Source organism: Amblyomma mixtum, chromosome 2 (genome assembly GCF_055824585.1).
Source record: "Amblyomma mixtum isolate Tamu chromosome 2, ASM5582458v1, whole genome shotgun sequence".
NCBI classification, from domain to species: Eukaryota; Metazoa; Arthropoda; class Arachnida; order Ixodida; family Ixodidae; genus Amblyomma; species Amblyomma mixtum.
In genome coordinates, this window is record NC_143013.1 from 249,201,204 (window position 1) to 249,222,793 (window position 21,590).

The 21,590-nt window shown below is 46.9% G+C and overlaps 1 protein-coding gene across 1 annotated transcript; it reads right to left on the bottom strand.

The window, feature by feature from the left end:
- Positions 1 to 248: 248 nt before the first annotated feature.
- On the bottom strand, positions 249 to 18,269 carry LOC149363435 (uncharacterized protein F58A4.6). Its single transcript, XM_089573474.1, has 4 exons — positions 17,703 to 18,269; positions 16,584 to 16,698; positions 13,644 to 13,789; positions 249 to 441 (listed from the first exon to the last, which is right to left on the bottom strand). The coding sequence occupies exons 1-4, from the start codon at positions 18,125 to 18,127 to the stop codon at positions 303 to 305; spliced, it is 825 nt and encodes a 274-aa protein (XP_089429600.1). The 5' UTR covers positions 18,128 to 18,269; the 3' UTR covers positions 249 to 302.
- Positions 18,270 to 21,590: the final 3,321 nt, after the last annotated feature.

Genomic DNA, 21,590 nt, shown 5'->3' on the forward strand with positions numbered 1-21,590 from the left:
ATACAGAATGCCGCGGCCCGCGGCCCAGTGTTAGCAACTGCTGTTTTTTTAGGTTGTATCCTACTATAGTAATACAGGTTTACTTAAAAAAAAAACGGTATTTGGTCTCTCATAACCTCACTGAATAGTCTTATTTCGGAAACAGTTATCAAATAATGTTCTGCGCTGCATCTCTTGTCTGTTTCTCTCATCTTGTTTCACACTGCTTCTTCAACCATGCAGACCGAGCCATGAAGTGACTCAGAGAACAAAACTATAAAATAATTTATTGCTTCCTCAATGTAGTGTTCCCACTCTTGCATTCATGGCGCAGGTTCGAGCTGGGGTTGCTTCTCCAGCTGAGAGCGCAGATACAGCATGCGAATCCAGACAGACTGGCACATTTTGGCCAACTTGGGATCACGCTGCCCTTCTCTGGATACGGCAAACTTGTACTGCTTCCTGCAATTGACCCCCAAGAGAATGCAAGAAATGAGAATTCGCTCTTATACTCATCAATCCATTCTGCACAGCCAAGCACACAGGACCGCTAACTCTTCATCGTATTGGTGAAATAATAGACACTTTTAGTTGGACGTACGCAGTGAGCTTGCGCACGCAACGACACCGTGAGTAACGAATGTGCATGCGCAGAACGCAACGTATCTAGCCGCGCGTTGCGGACGCCCGCCCGCTGTAAAACATAGCGTAGCGTACGCAACGCGGGACGCTACGTGCTGCGTAGAGAACATGGCGGTGACCATCTCGCCCGCTTCGGACCGATTTCAATTCGCCGCTGCTTTCTTCAACGTGATGGCTCGCTCTAAACTGTGCTGTTAGCTTTTATTTTGTCTACTCTCACCCACACGCCAAAATATTAGAGACAAATGCCCCTTGTTGTTCAGATAATGAGGCGATTTTTGACCTTTTAAGCCTAACATTGTGTACGTTTATCGTCATAGCAACTGCACCTGTCGAATAATTTTTCAGTCATGTGCCTACTTTTGCATTTCATTAAACATTATACATTTTTTCCTCCATTAAAAACAGTAATATACTATTCATATTGTCAGAAACTGAAAAATGTTCAGCTGAGTGCTGCAGCACTTTCAGTGTTTGTCACTAGATGGCGACATAACACAACGCGCTACGCGACTGCTCTGCGGCAGTACGGCCAACTATAAGTGTGACGGGGGTGTCCTTTACAGCGTACGGAACGTAGTGAGTGTTGCTTAAGCAATGTCGCTACATACGCAGCAACTAAAAGTGTCTAATGCCAGACATCAAGAACATCTTCATGTTCACAGAATTTTTCACAGAAGGCAAAAGAGGATGCCTGCACTGATTTGGGAAGAGAGTTTGATATGCTCAAGGAAAGGACATCGTGTCGGTTGTGGGTCTGGGGTACTGCAGATCAACAGAAAGGTCGTGTAGGTGCATATATGTACCTGTGTAGGTGCATATATCTTAAAGCAACACGCTGTGGCACTGACGAGATCAGCTTCTACATGCATCTCCTGACCCCAAACTGGATTCCAGCACTCAACAAACCCCATGGGGATAGCACATCATTCCTTGTGAAATGCCCAACAGTTCAAGTGATGATGCAGCTGTGGTGACCACTTTGCACGCCCGCAGGTCTTCACAGAGAGTGTGAAGACCACCTGTGCGCTACACGCCACAAGAGAACTGAGGGACTGGTTGCTAATTTAAGTCGGTGGAAATGTGGTGCTGTTCTTGTGCTAAAGGCATCGGCCGCAACCAGACCATTACTGACACTGCAGTCACGTGCTTGTGCCTTGTCGCCTTGCATGGACAGACGGCTCATAGTTCCCAGTGTGTCACGCGTAGTGTTCGCTGAGCTCACCTCGTCTGTCTCACATTCTCAATGGCTCAGTCCAGAAACGATGATACTAATATAAACTGGTTGCTTTTTTTCCATACAGAGCATCCACATTCACGAGAAGAAGCATACAAACTTTCTTTGGCTTGATCTTTCGAGTTAGTCTAAAATAAAGCAGACCTGTACCTTCAGTATTGATGAGATCCATGCCAGAATGAAACTGTTGGCAGAGTATACTTTCAGATATGCCACTTAGCTATCTGTCATAAGAGACACTTCAGAATAAAATTACTATACTTTCCAAATTAGAAATGGGCAAATTGTATCACATAAACTCAAGGTCCTATATGCTGTAGTTTTTTTTAAAATTATGACATGACTGAAGCATAGGCAAAATTGGTATCGTGCAAAGTGACCTGAATCTTTGCACACGAATGATAACTGAACTGCCGTTATCAGAAAAAAGTGACTCATGCACACAGTAGCAAACATTTCAAATAGCTGAGTGACAGACGATCTGTTCCCACCAGCTGCAACCTACTCACTATGACAGTATACTAAAATCACTTATTGTAACTGCAGCATTGAAACCACAAGTAACACTGCCACATACCACATGCTGTTTTGCCTTGCCAAGCATCGGTGGCAATTCCAAATTTTGCAAAACGACTCCAAAAATGTCAGTTCTTGTCACATATAACAAAGGCCCCTCATTTGACGAAGGAGTGTGATGAAAGCTCACACTCATATAGACCTTGCAGAACCATTGCTGAATGATAATCTACATTGCATCACCTCTATGCTCACATTGCAACAGCATGAGGGCCATGTCCTGCAACTGTGTTGACCTGAACATACCACTGTCCATAGATGCCTGATACCAAACCTTTGAACATGGGTTGCACAGCTGAGCAGTGTTGATTCTACTGTGTTTACTAACTGCTCCAGTATGGCAGGTCATGTCTATTTTTTGAGCACTGCAAGGTAAGAAAGCCCGAAACAATAAGGAGGGCAGAAACCCAGGGTGGCATTTGCATCCTGCCTTGTCATCTTGTCTTCAAATGCTGCTGCTTAAGGCACAAGTGAGGCAAGTGGTGAAGACGCTCTTTCATAAGCCTCGAGCAGTCTGTTTCCATAACAGAATGACATAACAGAATGACAGAACATTTGACATGCTGTCATGTATGCCCATCACAAGGAGAAACGGTGGTCTTGTAATCACCTGAGGGAACATTCTGCTTCCAAGCAATTACAAGAAGGTAACACTTGTACTGCTTGTTGTATGGTCTCTCCCTAATCACTAAAACCCAAAGTAAGCAGAATATCTAATCCACGGTGGAAGAAACAGACTAGGTGTCTGAATGCGGCTGCCGCGCCGGCGACTTTTTTGATCATAGTTTACGCTTCTCTCGGCAGATGGTGTGGATCGTTGGGGGGTCAACCGTAGCACCCGACGCGGCGCGCGGACTTCCACAAACATTCGCACGCTCGTAAGAATGACAAGTTAATTGCCCGGTATATGTCTGTACACTAGACTAAACGACTAGCAAGCCTTTGGAAGCAAGCTTAGGTATATACTCATGATTATTTCAGCTTAGAAATGCTATTCATACCTAAGCGTGCTTTGATACTCGTGAACGTCCAATATATCGACCACAGTGGAATCGCTCGCGTGTTTACTAGTGCTCAGCTTGTACAAACGCAAAACAATTTGGCTTGTGCGGACTGCAGAATTCTTAGAAAGAAATTTCCAAATACGCGCTATTACGATGTCAAGAAATCCTAGTCACGCATGTCAAATACGCAGCTCCTGATAACGGAAGGTGATCGTTGGTTCCTGCTTGGTTTTGTGTCGGGCATTATTGCTCACGTAGGTGCTCGCTTTCCAATTCCATATCTGCGCGAAAATAGTGGCCCCACGCAAACTGCGGGCTGCCGCGTGTTCCCGAAATGCACTGTCTCCACCTCTGTTTTGCCGCCACAAGCGTACAGGCACGCAAAGTAAAGTTTGAAGGCCGTGCTCTCGAAATGTCTCATAAAACAATTGGCTACACAACAAGACGGATTTTATTTTTCACATTCATGCAGACGTCGCCAACACAATATCACATCGGAGGCCGAATTTCGATGGAGGCGAAATTCTAGAGGCCCGTGTGCTGAATGATGTCAGTGCACGTAAAAGAACCCCAGGTGGTCCAAATTTCCAGAGCCCTTCACTACGGCGTCCCTCATAGCCTGAGTTGCTTGGGGATGTTAAACCCCAATAAACCAAATTTAACCAAGCCTAAATTCAGGACTGCAGTGCTCTTCAAGGTGTTTGGCATTCTAGACAAGCTTTGAAAGCTTAAGATGTTGCACTTTCGCTTTCGAGTCAATTTTTGTCTGTTTGCAGGCCTGCGTCATTCGCATAGCAATGTAATAGTGCAACAAATTTGCCATCATATCTTCTTTATGCCCCTCACATGGGAACGAGAATGTATGCTTTGCTAGCATAGCTTCAATTGTTACCTCGTACGCATTCATGTGTGTGGCATTTTGCTGAAATTCTTTTTCAGCGATCTGCAGCCAAGAAAAAATTCTGAGATTTGGGTGCAGGAGCCCACCTCTTGTCTTATACCCCTGTCACACGGGCACTTTCGATCCTCATTGAGTCAATGCTCATCGAACTCAATGCAGATTGACGGTTGTCACACGGCCACTTTCAAGCGCAATCGAGCTCGATCCTGCTTGACTCGATGCCGGCCCCTCAAGAGTGCTTGAGGTTCCAAGCACAATCGAAAGCACTCTCGCTCTCACGAAGCTATAAAAATAAACGGTAGTTAACAAAACAAAACTACAACTGTTGTTGTTGTAATTGATTAAAATGCAAGACAGAACATTTTCAGTCGCTATGCCTGCTTATATGCAAACATATTTATATATAATCTCGGCACCATGCTCCAAGCTTCGCCGTCAGAGTAAACAACAAAGATGGCGTCCTCCTGCTCGTCGACGCGCACACTGTGGAGCGAGCGCGAGACAGCCGCTCTCATCGACTGCTGGCTAGACTGCCTAGACAATTTGCGGCACCAGAAGAGAAACGCCGTAGTCTACGCAGAAATCGCGGAGGCGTTGCGGACCCTCGGGTTCCATCGCACAACAGCAGAGGCACAGAGGTGCGTCGCACGTCTGGCTCCGGATTTGGCTGCCGCTGCCCCCGACTGCACAGTGTTGCCGGACATCACCTTGTTATGGTTGTTGGAGAAACAATTGGCGCCACCTAACACACATGAGGGAAACTTCTCAAGCAGCATTGAAAATACCCGTGTAGCACCGGATGTTTCGAGTGTGCTCGAAAATCTCGATGCAGATCGAGTTCAATGAGCATCGAAAGTGTCCGTGTGACACAAGTGTGCTTTCAGGCTGAGCATGGACCTCAGTTTCTTGAACAAGGCTCTGTCGGCATGCGGGGCAGGTTGAGCCCTTCAACATTTTTCTGCACATAAACCCAGCCAGGTAATACACAATGCAGTCAGCAGCCTCTGGCTCTGCACATACCTCACCAAACGCTTCATCGCATTCAACCTCAGCGGCAACAATCCATCCAGTTTGCATTTTAGCTGCTGAAGACGAGCCTCTTGTTTTCCGTCCATTTGGAACGCAAGCTTTAGATCAGCCAACGTAAGCATATGTGTTTCCCGAGCTTGCTCTACCTCGCAGTTCCCAAGCTTGGGTGGTTTGATCAGGATATACACTGAAAGCATGTTATATAGCTGAAGAAATGTGGGTAAGGAGGGATGGTCATTCTGACCGCCTGCTTGGCGGATTGTCCCAAAAAAACGCTCTAATACATCCTGGTTAAATTTTCCAGTCAGTATGTACTTGAAGCCACACTGTTTGAGCAAATATCTTGTCAGCTCTAAAGCTAACAAAACTGTGACACGCATAAGCCTGCTGCAGTATGCTCTGTCAGTAAATGATCGCGAGATATCCTTCCGGCCACCACTTCCCCCTCCCACTTGTTGAGTCAGTGCAAGAAGGAGGCGAGAACTCTGAGATCTTTGCTGCTTTCACTGATGCCTTCTTTGGGATGATTGCGATGCGTCAAACAGATCGTTAAATTTCAAAGTGAATTCTACCGTGCCTCTAACATTCTCCTCTCCCACTGTTTTCCTTTGCGAGTAAAACTCCAGCCCGCTGACCACACTTCGACTGAACAGCTGGGTAGCGAGTTTTACGTGCATCTTCTCCGTGTTCGACGGATTAATATGGGCATATGTGAGCTTGCGGCCAACACGCAAATGTCCAGACTGCTTTTGGTCTTGAACAAAAAGCTTATCATAGTGTGGCCATTGGACACGGCCACCAGGAAAGTTTAGAATCTTTTGGGAATGCAGACGGTTGCGCACACACTTCATAAGATGTGGAGCATCCGAAAAGACAAATATGCTACGCTTGTCATCAACAGGGAGAAGCGAAACAGCTTTTACCCATCACACAATACACAGGATTGTATGACAGAAAATATAATGGGCAAAAAAAGACACGTGGCACAAAAACAAGCGCAGCGATCACTACCTCTCCTCCAAATGCAGTCGCCGGCACACACGCCGCCCACACGCCCGCTGACAGATAGATAGATAGATACTTGAGGCCGTACCCTTTGTAACGGGCGGGCACCACTAAAGTGAGCACCCAGACCAAAAAAAAAAAAAACAAACAAAAAACTAGATGAAAGCGCACAAGAAAGGAAAAAAACAAAACAAAACAAAAACGCAAAGTTCAAAGCAAGGAGTTCGCTCATCGACCGCGTTCACACCTCCTAATCTGCTAGCGCCATCTCACTGTGAGGACTCTGAGATTGCAGGTCTTATTTTAAATAAACACAAAAGTACAAACAATAAACGAGGCGGCTTTTATCGGAAAGGAAACCAATTTCAATATGAGAGTGAAAAAAAGGAAAGGAACAAGAGAACAACGCAACAATACACGGGAAAAACACACGGGGGAACAGAACAAAGTGCTTATGATAAATGCAGGAAAAAGAGTCAAAGAGGAAAGTTCACACTACTTGTCTTGTTCGAGCAACGAGCGGCGAGGACTGGCTGGGTGTCGGGCAGTCAAGGAGTCTCTTGGCGTTCCAACGTCGATGAAACGCTACCGCAGCGTCAGCGTTCGTGGGCACCCGGCACGGTTCCCAGGTCTGGTCTCCCGGAAAGAAGGTCACGTAGGCGCCCGAAGCGGCCTATGTAGAGCAGCTGACGGATGGACGGAGAAGAGTAGCGCCTGGGCCTGGTGGTTGAGGCTCTCGACGATGGAAGTCCAGGTCTGGTGGCCCGGACGTCTGCGGCTAAGGCCCAAGCCCGGAACTCGGGGAGCCAGCAGAACTCGTCCACGTCCGTCGCCCACCGCGCTCTTCTCTTCTCTGCCACGTAATCCTCTTCGACCTGTCCCGCGTTCCCCTCCGCACGCGCTCCTCGTGCTTTGTCTTCTTCTCCTCACGAACGCCGCTGGGTGGCGCTATCTCCTTACAGAAGGCCCCCTCTTCGGAAGTTTTTTCCAAGGGAAAGAACTCAACTTCAGGAGAGCGACACCAGACGCGTTCGACGATCGCAACACAGAACACCGCACCACAGCGCGCACACTACACACCACACACAATACGACGGTCGTCAATGTTCGAAGCGTTCACAGACCTTCGCACACACAGCACAGAGAGCACATGGAAAGTCAACGTAAAGCGTCCATAGAGGGCGAAGAAACACGGAAAGCATAAAAAGTAGATAGCCGACACTCAGAAACAAACATGAACAAACAAAAACAATTCCAACAACAGGTGTGGGCTACATTCTTCCGTATTCCATTGTTCACATCAAACCACTTCACCGTCGCGAGAACTTTTTCGGCTAGTACTTCCGTTTTCCTTTGTGAAACCGTTTTCTCCAAACCGACCTCGGTTTCCACCATGATTTTACATGTTCTCGTCCTAGGATGTTATTCACTCTGTTCTCCCTTGCCTTCAACACAGTTTGCTGACACATATCACACGATCTGACATAACTCTTAATGTCAGCCTGTACACCGGGCCAGTAAAACTCACTGAGCACCCTAGCTATTGTTTGCCGTATTCCATGATGGCCGGATAATGCACTCTTATGCGCCAACTTAAGAACTTGCGTGCGTAAGTCCTTCGGTACCACCGCTTGCTCAACGACTTGGCCGGGACACACTTGGTATGTCCGGAAGAGAACACCTTCATCTGTTTCAAAAAAGTGGGCGGTCTGTCCCTTACCACGAAATATTTGCCCCAACTTCCTGCGACACACCTCTAAGCTCGGGTCTTCTTCCTGCTTGAGGCGAAACTCCGGCCGTGACAAGTGGAGTGTGTTCAGAGTGGGGCTTTTACTACTCTCTGAAACCTTTGCTGTCACCATAAGGGAAGGAACAACGACCGCACCCGTCATGGCAAGGGAAACTGCCTGATCAGTGAGAACTGGCGGGTCAACCGGGAATGGAGGTTTAGCGCCAGGGACATTGCCTATTATGATGTCGTACAGGGGTGTAGATAAACAGCGCGCGATGGCCTTACCCGAGAAATATGGAGAAGAAATCACCACCTCCGCTTCCGGAACTTCTACACGGGTCCCATTGGCCAGGAATAATGTAGCCTTTTTCCCTGTTAGTGCCGCTGGCGGTACAAGAGACTCACGCACAACAATACCGGTGCTGCCCGTATCCCGTAATACCGAACCATGCTGGCCGAACACCTCACCGTGCGCCACGGGCATAGCAGTTTCCACCGGGTTGGAAGGACAGACCATCTCCCCCAACTGGCCCTCTACGCGCGTTACCACTGCAGTGCTATCGGGATGTGAATATCGAGGTGTCATGCAACAGGCGGACTCCTCACGGTCTCCTGGCCTCTTAGCTTTGCATGACTGGGCATCATGTCCTACCTCGCGGCACCAGGTGCAATACGATTGCTTCGGCTTCGTCCGACAATCCGCCGCCTTGTGCCCAGTCTTCTCGCAAAGAAAACACCGCAGGCGAGATTGCGAACCTGAAACCTCGTCCTTGGCTTTATTCATCGTATGCTCCCCCTGTTCTTTGAAGAACAACAAGTTATTTTGCCGCTGTGCTTCAAGAAAATGATCGGCAGCCTCCGCCAGCTTGGCAACTGTCTTGCCCTCCCGCTCACGTAAGAAAAGGGCTAAACGAGAATGACAGTTGTTCAGAAATTGTTCGCTCACGACCATCTCGCGAACCACCTCAAAAGTGCGGCCTGCTCCCCGCATCTCGACCCAACGATCAAAGAAGCTAAACAACCTGGCAGCATATTGCGAGGCCGTTTCTCCATCCTGTGGCTTGCTCTGGCGAAACTTCTCTCGGTATCCTTCCGCGGTGAACCTAAACCTCTGAAGCAAGGCAAGCTTCGCTTTGTCATAATCCACGGAATCCTCAGGCGAGAGCCGACCGAAGACCCTAAGTGCTTCGCCACCAAGGCACAAGCTCAACGCCGTTGCCCACTTTTCTTTTGGCCAACCCTGCCCTGTGGCCACATGCTCAAATCTCTTTAAGTAGGCATCGAGGTCATCCCGCGCTTCATTGAACTGTGGTATGAGGCTGTGCGGGTTAATGGAGCTGGTCGATGAGACGCTACGCTCTCCACGGTCACTCGGAGGATTTGCGCCACCCTCCTTGAGCCTTATTTGTAGCTGCAAGTTCTGCGCCTCTAACTCCAAACGTTCCTTCGCAGCTTCACGCCCCGTCTCCAAATTCCGTGCCTCTAACTCCAAATTCCGTGCCTCTAATTCCAATTTCTGCTTCGCAGCTTCACGCTCCGCCTCTAAATTCCGTGCCTCTAATTCCAATTTCTGCTTAGCAGCTTCACGCTCCGCCTCTAAATTCCGTGCCTCTAATTCCAATTTCTGCTTAGCAGCTTCACGCTCCGCGGCTCTCTCTTCCCGTGCCTTACGAAGCTCGTCCTCCACCCACGCTCGTAACTCCGCGCCGCACAAGCCCATGCGCTCGCCCAAAGCAACCAAATCTGAAGCGCTCATATTGTTCCTAAATTAACACAACAGGCAAATAAATAAAAACCGACCTCGTCCTGTCGTAGTGGACGCCAAATTTGTGAGGACTCTGAGATTGCAGGTCTTATTTTAAATAAACACAAAAGTACAAACAATAAACGAGGCGGCTTTTATCGGAAAGGAAACCAATTTCAATATGAGAGTGAAAAAAAGGAAAGGAACAAGAGAACAACGCAACAATACACGGGAAAAACACACGGGGGAACAGAACAAAGTGCTTATGATAAATGCAGGAAAAAGAGTCAAAGAGGAAAGTTCACACTACTTGTCTTGTTCGAGCAACGAGCGGCGAGGACTGGCTGGGTGTCGGGCAGTCAAGGAGTCTCTTGGCGTTCCAACGTCGATGAAACGCTACCGCAGCGTCAGCGTTCGTGGGCACCCGGCACGGTTCCCAGGTCTGGTCTCCCGGAAAGAAGGTCACGTAGGCGCCCGAAGCGGCCTATGTAGAGCAGCTGACGGATGGACGGAGAAGAGTAGCGCCTGGGCCTGGTGGTTGAGGCTCTCGACGATGGAAGTCCAGGTCTGGTGGCCCGGACGTCTGCGGCTAAGGCCCAAGCCCGGAACTCGGGGAGCCAGCAGAACTCGTCCACGTCCGTCGCCCACCGCGCTCTTCTCTTCTCTGCCACGTAATCCTCTTCGACCTGTCCCGCGTTCCCCTCCGCACGCGCTCCTCGTGCTTTGTCTTCTTCTCCTCACGAACGCCGCTGGGTGGCGCTATCTCCTTACACTCACGACGCTCCCAGAAAACACGAGCCGACGGTCGTCAACTTCGCCTGCTGGAAAGGCGCTCTCGTTCAGACACCTAGTACCGTATTTTCCGGTGTATAAGACGCACCCTTGTATAAGACGCACCTGCCATATATGCAGGCTGTTATTAGAAAAGTTGGTATATAAGACGCACCCGTGTATAAGACGCACCCCAATTTACCCAGTTAGGCTAGTGAGGCTTAATTAAACATGCTTGTGCGACCATCGTGAAATGCATCGTACCTGTGAGTTCTTAAAGGGACACTGAGGAGAGCACTATTAATATTTTTTTTATAGTAAAATCCGATAGTTCGGCATGTCATGGCTTTGTTGCCACTTGGCCGGCAGCGAAAGATGCATTTATTTCTAAGAAATTTGGATTCGAAGTTGAAAAAGTTTTTCCCGCCGCTCTGATTCAAACTTGGGATTCGTCTATGACGACAGAGGACTAAGAGACGTGAAACATGACGTGCACATGACGTAACGCAGACTCCGTGATTTCTGGCTGCCAGCAGTGCGGCCTAGCAGCAGCCGAAAAGAAAGCTACCGCCGGCCGCACGTTGAAGGCATCTATCGGCTATTGCGACCGTCGCTACCGTCGCTTCGTTTACGTTTGCACTGGCGTTTTGCCAGCGTTACGATGGATCTCGTTCTCGAAGTCGTCAACGAAGTTCTCACAAATAGACACCTTTAGCATACCATGTACCTTGTTCCCGCTAGCGGAATACCGGGAGCCCGCGTACCGCCGGAAAACAGGCGCTGATTTGTCCCAATGCTTCAGGAGCGCGCGTAGCAGCCGGGCACGTGGCGCCATCTGGCGACGTCAAGGAGATTTGCGCATGCATTGGCTGCGCCTCAGTGATGCATGGTTTCTCGGTTCCTAGTGTTGCTAGAACCATTCGTTCTAGCAACACTGTTTTGTTCTATGATCTCATCACGCTTGTACTTGCGAGTTTGGCCTGTGGCGGCGATACCTGTATTTTGTTTCTTGCTCTTTTCTACGTTACAAGAGCTTTGTTGTCAGTATGAGTGGCGTTTTTGTAATCAGGAGCTGGTATTCTGTCGATACAAGCCAACTTCAATTTCTCCTCAGTGTCCCTTTAAGCAACGCTAAGTGACCGATAAGGCAACACTCATGCCATACCCGCCCACGTTTTAGCAAAAAAGAAAGAAAAAACGAAAGAACTCTCCTTATGTCCATAACAACATTTTATTTTCACTTAAAACCTTCGAAGTCTTCATCTTCGGATGTGCTATCAAAAAGTTTGCTCCTTTCTGGAGGCAATGCAGCTGAAACATTCTCTTGGCACAATGCACGTACTACGTACACTGAGCAAACAAAGTTGCAAAGGGAGATTAAAAAAAAATGCCGTCTTGTCTTGACAATGGCGAAAAGCGCGATTGTCGCCATCTTTTTGGCATTTCACATTACTTTTGCTTGGGGCCTCCGAAACGGCAGCATGTTTATGATCCCGGAAGTCATCATCCCCGCCGTTTCATGATAAAGTTCACCTAAAAAAGTTGCACGTGGCGGTCCCCGTATTGTAGCCGTATTACAACCGCGTTATTGGTAGCGATAATTTTCCGGTGAAAGAAGCTTCAACATGAACCTGAGTAATTTCTGAACTCACAAAAAAAAGCCGAAAAACTCGCATATAAGACACACCCTTGTATAGGACGCACCAGCAAGATTTTTGAAAAAAAGCCGCGTCTTATACACCGGGAAATACGGTATATTCTTCCACCGTGATCTAATCCACGCTTCCAAACTATTTAGAACTCAGAAAACCAGCTTCAATTCTATACAACTCCAGTCCCTTGCAACTGTAGAAATGTGAGGGGTTACTCCTCCGTACCTTGGAGATTACAGACAAAGGCATAAGTTAAAGGTGCAGCAGTAAATAATGCGTAGGTGTTCACTAGTTTATTCGTCCACTTCTTTACTGCTGCTTTTCTTAAAGGGTTGAAACCAAAACAAAAACGACGCAAGAAAAAAAAGAACTCAACTATAAGTCGTTTACTGCTTGTTGGCGCAATCCACATGGCTGTCCATAATTTCTAAAGCGCATCGCATCATTTCAAAGGAAGGACACGGAACTAAAATTTGGTGTCTCTACTCCTTCTTAACAGATGGAAGGCATGCTTGCTTGTTTCCATCTTACTGTCACATGCTTTGTGTCAACGACGAAGCGGAGTGGAAGAGGAGCGTAGAGGTAGAAGAAGCTGGTTGGCATCGCCGTACTGAGCTCTTTGCCCCCAACACAGATTTTTGTAAATAAACCCCTAATTACATGCTGAGTACAGAACGGTTGTGGCGGAGGGGTATAGATGCATGACCCGACACAGACTTGGTTTTGGCATGTCCAGCAAGAAAGCTGCAGAAAACTCAGCCTCGCTTTTTGGAGGTTAGAAAGGCCAACATGTCTCACACCTGAATTTGCTGGCTTCATGGCTTTCCCATCCCATCCATATGCAACCTATTTTGGGCTCCTTTGCAGTTTAGGAGTACACTTAAAAACCACCGACTTTAACTGCCATGTTTGTACCTGGTGCTTGTTTTGTTGCCTCCTGCCGTACATAGTACCACGCAGGCTGCAGAGTGTGAAAATAAAACGTAACGTTAAGAGATCGGAAGCAGGCGGAGTGGATGAAAGAACAAACGCGCGTTAATGATATCCTAGTTGAAATCAAGAGGAAGAAGTGGGCTTGGGCAGGGCATGTAATGCGAAGGCAAGATAACCGCTGGTCCTTAAGGGTTACGGAGTGGATTCCGAGAAAACGCAAACATAGTAGGGGGCCGCAGAAAGTTATGTGGGCGGATGAGATTAAGAAGTGTGCGGGGATACAGTGGCGGCAACTGCCAAAGGACAGGGTTAATTGGAGAGACATGGGAGAGGCCTTTGCCCTGCAGTGGGCGTAGTCAGGCTGATGATGATGATGACATTCGATGCTTGCCCCAGCAACACAAAGTTTGTTCGACGTCAGCTACTGAGACCTCTTACCTCAGCAGCCTCTGGCAAGAGTGGAAGTAGCCCCTCTGCAGCAAGCTCATGGCCAAATAGATGTGGCACCGGCACACGGTCACAGGGTCACCAATGTGCAGTGCAAGCTTCAGCTGCTTCACCGAGACCTGGCATGCAGCTTCAGCCTGTCAAAAGACCATGGGAAACTCTGGTCAACATAATTAGTCGAAGTGAAAGATGAGCAAAATACAACTCTCGAATCGTCACACAGGAATTGTATGGCGAAAAAGCCGAGCACAATAAGGCACACGAGGCAATGGAGGAGGAAACATGGACATAGAAGCAGTTGTCTCTCATCCCTCCCTCTTTGCAACACGTTTTCATGTGCTACGCTTTCCTCGTCAATCATTATCAAAAAATTTCTGCAGGAAGGGCACTAACTCAGATATGACATCGCAGTAAATGAATAACGCAACCATTGAAGATTATATGCTTGCCCTTTAGCAAATTAGAAAAAAAATTCAGGGGGGCACTTTGTTGACCTAAAGTGCGGTGAGGCGAAAGCCCCAAGCGCGGTGTTGCTGCTTGTGTCACTGATGTGTTGTTAAGATGTTAAGCTTCGCCTCTAAGAGTGAAACGCGACAGCATCTTGCAACGCTGCCAGGGAGCCCACAGAACGCCATCGCCTGTTCGGTTCTACGCCTTGCTGTCGGTAAATTGGTTGAGGAAAGGTAATGTATCTGTCTGGCACGCCTCGGTGAACACCTGAACCTCGCCGTAACAGGAAGGGAGGAAGATGGGAGTGAACGAAGACACCGTATTCACTAGACGCGCCTTTGTTCATTCGAAACCATCGAGCTGGCATGGTGGAGTGGTTAGCATGCTCGTCTTGCACTCCGGAGACCGGGGTTCAATTCCTGAACTCGACCAATTTGCTCCTCGGTTTTATTTATTTATCTGGCCTGATTAGAAAGGTTAATTAACTGAACTCATTCCCCACTTACCTAGAGCATCACTATACCATCCCTTTAATTGGTTGCATGGTTACTAGCCAAAGTACAATTGGCCCCGTTTGAAATTGGCGCACTGTGACGTCACAACCATTTCGACCAATTGAATTGCATGGTTACTAGCCAAAGTACAATTGGCTCCGTTTGAAATTCGCGCACTGTGACGTCACGACCATTTCGACCAATTGAAAAGCGTGACATTTCTGTCGACAACTTCTGCTTACAACTATGCGGTATCAAAGGCCTTAAAACAAGGGTGTGGTTTTAGACAAAGCTTCAGGGTAGGTAGTACTGCAAGGTCACTGTTTCTGATTTGGTTTTCAGCACGCATAGTAAAAACAAATGTCTGAAAATGAAAGCCATGAGAGACAATGACTAAAAGAAACCAACAAGCAAAGCAAACATTATGATACAGAAGGTCAGGTTGACAGGAATGTACACGAATCATATGCTATCACCTGATCTATAGAGCACTGTCAACAGCAAGTAAATTATGAGACAATACAGTGGCTGTCACAAAAATATACTAACACAATCACACTAAGAAAATAGAAGTGTGATGGTTTTGATGGAGGTCAAGGCAAAATCTGCCAACTGTGCACGAATATGTCATATCATCAACAGTAAACAAGGGTGGATTTACACGACACTTCTTTCTGAGTTTCTCTTGAGCTGCACATTCAGCCAACTTTATTTTTAATATCATGACAACAATCCGACTAACGCAGCATTATAGTGCCTAACGAGGGATGCAGGGTAGACACGCCACTGAAAAACATGCAGTTTTATTACAGGAAACATAAACATCTTCTTAGCCCAGCCTGAAGAACTCTGTTTATTCATACAGCTGAATGCACTCTAACTACAAACACAACGTAACCAGCCAGATGTTCAGTGTTAGGACAGAATTTCTTTTCTATTCTGTGTTCTTTTACAAATCAAAAATGCATGTAACGAAAAGGAATTTCGTGCTCCCGATTTGCACCAAAAGAGAAACTGCAAGTAACTTTTCTAGCATGCATTAGTGCAATGCTTTGGCGGAGCGTGAAATTTCGTTAACCACAAGGTTGAAGTTCTTTTGTGGCTAATCCCTCTTATCCATCACTTATGGCTTCACATGCTGGGATAATACTTACAGCTCTCACCTTGCATCAACTCAGGTAATCCAGAACAAAGCTATAAGAATTATTACATCCAGCTCGTTGATTACTAACGCGAGATCTTTACTCCATATGAACAATATCCTAACTGTTTCAGAGCTCATAAAATTTCATTTAGGTATATTGTTCTTCATAATCATCAACAACCAATTACCAACAGTTGAGTTTTTATCTTCCACACTCACGAATTTCAACACTACCCGGTTTGCTTCTAACAACAATTTCCTCCTACCAAAAGTTCGTACTAACTATGGCAAGCAGACTGTTCAGTACTCATCGATTTCCCCATGGAACACCTTACCTTTGAATGTTAAAAACTCGCGTTCGGTATTTAATTTTAAACAGACCTTAAAACAATTCTTGATAGCAGACAGTTGACCATTAGTTTCTTTTTCTTTCTTTTTTTATCTTCCTTTTTTCTTTTTCTTTGTAGTCTGTGTTCCTTAGTTTGCGTTCTTTGTCTGCAAATGTTTGTATTGTGTCTTAATTTGGTACCATCTTTCATTCTCAAAATGCTGCGCTTAGTTTACTTAACTCAATGTTATTATGAACAGGAGGTCCCCTTTCAGCCATTCGACTATGGGACCTCCTTCTGCATATCATTGTACACTGCTCAAATGATTGACTAATAAACAATTCAGATTCTGATTCTGATTCCTTGCCATGTCCACTTGCTCCCTCGTCCTTATTCCTCTGAGAGCAGTACGACGATGGGTAGCCTGCATCTCTTGGATGGGCCAACATATTTTATGTGGACGTGCTTACTAAACGAAACACGATGTTGCAAAAAGGCACAGTGAATGACTTACAAACCGGAAGTCGTAATCACCAAGAGCAGAGAAAGCTCCGCCAAGGGTGGACAGCCAAGCCATTGTGTTTTCCAACTCAAGCTGCTGCACAACTAAATGGCCCACCTTGGCTTCCCTGAAAAATAGGAAAATGCACAATGTAGCAGGCAGGAACCAACAGATAACACATGAGCTCAGCAGGAATTCAAACCGGTACTAATCAGCAAATATTGTAGCAAGGAAGTTGGCGGCAGATGACAAGTTTGTTGCTACGAGTCTAAAAGCACGCATATACAACTACCAAGACAACAGCTAAGCACTCGTCCACATACCGTTGCATGAGGCCGTTTAACACGGAAAACTGCAGGCTCCTAGTGCTCGAAAAATTAGGCACAAAGGGTCGAAGAAAAAACTGGAGGGTACACTTAAGCACCACCTTAAGGGTATGACGCAATAACATAATGGGTTAATTCCCATATACAAAGTTTTCACTGACGTCACAGCGGCCACCATCTCAGGTTCCGGAAAGCGCAGGGAAAGCCTGGGCGTTTTGTTAACCCTCCCATCGCCAACCGCTTCCCGCGTACACTGTGGAAGCTAGCCACAGTACAAAAGATAGTGCCCGTGACGTCACGTTAAAATTGTCTATATACAGAAGATCATTCTCTACTTTATATTCATAGATCCCTAGAAGTCCTCATACCCCTCCTGGCGCAGTGGTGCAGCGGTCAAGCAGTGCGCCATACCCTGCGATGGCAGGTGCTCCAAGCGGTGGACCTTGTGCGGTCAAGCTTGCTCTTCCCGAGCGACAAATCATTAATTTAACTGCCACCTGCCACGGTGGGCAGGTTGTGATGACGCCGAAAGGTCACGTGACCTAAGTGGCCCACCTGCTTCCTAGGCTGCTTTGTGGGGAGCACCTGCCAAAGCCATTCCCGTCAGTTTTCACTCACAACGCCGACACCGGATTTTCTGGTGAACGGGACCTTTAACGCCCTAACGTTAAAAGAGATAAATGAGAGGCAGAAGAAAGTGTTTGAAACAGCACATCTTTCTCTAGCAACTACACTAAACTTATCACTCACAACGGATCGCGAAACGAAACGAAAACATATTTTAGAGTAACGCCACTATACGTACCAAGACATGTCAATCACAGGCTTCGATGGCACAAGTTTTACTACAACAGTCACTGCCACAGAGTCACCCTTGAAAGGTCTCGTGCACTGGAAGCTTTGGCACTTGTTCTGAAATTTGTTAAGGCAGAGACTACGATAACTGTGAGATCTGGAAAGTTCAACAATTGTACTCCAAAACAGCCGCTCGTCCACCATGGCAGAGAAGCGGGTTCTGATCCGCCTTTCGGGCTTGGTCCTAGGCGTGAGACGTTTGATAGGGTCACTGCTGGCAGCACCTTTTGTCAGGCGCAGCACGTCGTCCAGTCTGCGCGAAAGCTTGTCAACAGAGGAGATCGAATTTTGAGTTACGGTGAACATGTCGCCGCTTGGCGGTAGCAGAACCTTGATCGAATCCGGTGATTTCGCTTTGCCGGCCGCTTCTTCCATGGTTGTCTGGAATTCAGTTCAAAAGTGGACGGGATTTCCATGAAGCATAATTTCGATGTGTTTTAACTTCAGGCTTTTTACACGCGGATATCAACGACTGTGCGAAGCGGCCGGCTCCATGGAAGCCGCCATTGCTAATGCTACATCATGGTTGCCTTGTGAAGCGTGCTTTAACGCCGTGCTTAGGAGACAAATAAAAAATATATATTTTCTTTTCCTAAAAAAAGGTCTGTTCACACCTAAACTTAATTACGTGTTTTCTTCTTTAAAATAATGCGTTAGACATTAAAATTGGATTATTGTGTAGTATATGCCTACGAGCACTAAAAATTTATTACTGAATTTGTTTTATTATAATGTTTTGGTTTCGGTTCCTTCAAGGAAACGATGGTTGTTCACGTGTACTTGCTGTACTTGAACTATGGCCGGTCTGGAGCGTGCGCGCATGTCCTTTCCGCGATGAAACCGAAACCTAAATAGCAAGCAATTCATTTTTTAAATTATTTAGCGCTTGAAGGCAAATCTCACGTGATGATTCATGTATATTAATGTCTAACGCATAATTTGAAAGAAGAAACCATACAAGCAAAGATTTGATATATGAGCCCAGTGCAGCCGAATGGTGAAAGGTTTTATGCACCACTTCATTGCTATTCGTTCTCGCCAAGGAGGATATGGTCTCTTACAGGAACCCTGAAAATTATATCAGAGCTGGCCAACGCGCGTAGTACAAAAGGTCAAAGAATGGCCACTACTTGTGGCATCACCTGGCGCAAGAATTTTCCAATGAGATAAGTATGGCCCTGGCTATCCGCGGTTGAGGGCACGGTTGCGCGTCGTCGCCGACATTCAGACATTCTCGCATGTATTCACCTAATGACGGCGTTTTGTGATGCAATATTCTGCTCACGCGAGCGTAATCCTCTTACCCATTCCGCGCGAGGCTCATTCCTTCCTGAATTAATAGTTATTAGCGAACCTATCGCAGACGCTTGCAGACGCAGACACAGTGCAAGACAGGACCCCCACTATATGAATTATCAATGCGCCCAGCACGCGCGCACGAGGTTTCTACTCATTTCACCACGTCAGTTCTTTCTTTGGCCCATTTGTCTTCTCTGGTATAATAAAGAGGCGTTAAGTTTGCAAACAAAGGTGATGCTGCGGTCGACAGCGACGCGAGGGGTTTAAGTGTAGGCGAAAGGGGACCCCGAAGTACGTTTTCAGCGCATTGTTTTGCCTGTTGGTTGCGTAGAATGAGCTATAGTGATGCTATTAGCATCGGTCGTACTACGTGTATTCCGGTTTTTAATATTGTAATTATATCGCAAAAATACATTCATGGCGCTAACGGTGTCACCACACAGTGGCGGTTTTTAGCAGTGGATATGGCATCATCGGGTGGGAGCTTGATGATTGGACAAACAGTAAATATTCTGCAAACTGTGCTGATAAATGAAGATGCGTTTTTTTCACGTTTTCGAGTTTTACATTAAATCAACAAAACCAACACGTTTGCCTTACGTAAAAGCACTACAGAGTAAGCAAAACAAAAAAGCCCAACCAGAGGCTCTGGCTCTTGTTTTGCATCGAAGGAATTTTATTCTCTGTAAACATGAAAGTTATGCCCTAGCAGACAGTACTTAAGGCTACCCTCTGTGTATCTGAGAACGGCTTGGCAGAATCGATGCGATCGAGCCGTTGCACTCCACAAGCGTTCGGTTCGGTCCCGTTTACCAGTGCGCATCGTCAACTTGTGAAGGGTCACCGGGCGGCGGCTCCAGGTGGCGCCATGTTTTCATCAACAGCGCGCAGTGGCAAGGCACGGTACGCGGTAAGCGGGAAAGAAAAGTTTTCCTTTCTCCACGGTGTCACCCAATGTCGTCATTGTGAAAGTGAAATGGGAATGGGAAGCACCGCGAAATCGAGTGGAGGGCAGTATTTTGTTTGCTTGTATTTTGAAATTTGTTCATTGAATAAATCCCGTTCTTATGCGCCGATTCCTGTAATTCTCTTTGAGTTAGCAACAAGTATAACTGTGGCTACGACGGGCGAGTACGTTGACCGATCAAATGAAACCCTGAAAGCAAGATGTATAGGGAGAAACTAATCGCCTACAGTTATCAACTTCTGGACAGACACCCGGAAATGCCCCTTCTATAGAGTACACACGAGGGCAAGAGAAAGATATGCGTATATATGAGAGGGCATAGAGAAAATATGATTTCCTGAACAAGGCTGAACACAACGCGCAAAAATTAGCTGATAATCTGCGCTTGTATTCCAGAGGAGTGTTCGTTCACGTGGCGATCTTATGCCTCTCTTAACGCTTGGCATTCATGACGTGACAGAACTATTGAGCAATTGTATTGAGCAATTAGTAATTACTCCCTTATAACGATTGAGCATATGTTGGAAGAGTAGCTTCTTCCTCTCCTTTTCCGGACGCCCATGCATGCATGTAATGCGAAGGCAAGATAACCGTACTCGCCCGTCGATAAGGCAAGGTAACGGAGTGGATTCCAAGAGAATGCAAGCGTAGCACGGGGTGGCAGAAAGTTATGTGGGCGGATGAGATTAAGAAGTTTGCGGAGACATGGTGTCCGGGGCTAGTGAAGGACAGGGTTAATTGGAGAGATATGGGCGAGGCCTCTGCTCTGCAGTCTGCGTAGTCAGGCTGATGATGTTGCAAAAACGAGCCGAAAAAACTCGAATTATAGAAATTTTTGCTCAATAACCCGAATCGTACCCGAGTTTGGACAAAAAAAAAAAAGAAGTATCCCTCGATTTTTATTCCCCGAATTGTGGAAAAAAACAACACCTGTAACCGAAAGGCCCTAAGCATACACAATTTCTATAGTGTAAGAAGTAGGACAACGCGATGTGCGATGCGAACCATATTCTCCGGGCTACTTCACTCCGGAGGACGTAGAAAATTACTGCACTCTTAAGCTATGCAGTTACTTTGAATAAGGCAAATGTGATCTTCAAATTGTTTGGTACTACGAGCCTAAATGCTTTATTCTGCTTGACGAAACCGACATCTGTCGCAGGAGTCGAGGTCTCGCTCCACCGATAATGCCCGTAAGATTGCTGTTTGCGCTACATTAGCTTTGGGAAAGCTGCACAAGCGCATAGGTAGACGTTTTCCTCGAGCTTCAAACGAAATTTACGTTCACTCTAATAAGCCAAATGGGCACGCTTCGATCGGTGGCTGTCATTTCAGTTCTGCACACAACTAGAGAAACCGTGGATTCGCACCTCCGCCTTACTCAGCCCCTTGGCAGGTGCCGGGTAGAGACGGTGGCTGTCGCAATAATGAATTAGGATTTCGCGGAACCGCAGTAGCGGTTTATGAGCTTCTGAGCCAGGAGAGCTGGGATGAGGAGCCCGGTGTGTGAGCGCTCGGGCGGCCGCATCAGCGGACTCATTGTCTCGTAGACCCTTGTGGCCAGGAGCTCAC

Excerpts from the sequence above, each read along its gene's own strand:
- LOC149363435 (XM_089573474.1), bottom strand. The coding sequence starts at position 18,127 with ATGGAAGAAGCGGCCGGCAAAGCGAAATCACCGGATTCGATCAAGGTT. Across the intron at positions 13,790-16,583 it reads GTGATTACGACTTCCGGTTT|GCTGAAGCTGCATGCCAGGT; the intron begins GTAAGTCATTCA and ends GTCTTTTGACAG. Across the intron at positions 442-13,643 it reads TCTTGCCAGAGGCTGCTGAG|GAAGCAGTACAAGTTTGCCG; the intron begins GTAAGAGGTCTC and ends GGTCAATTGCAG.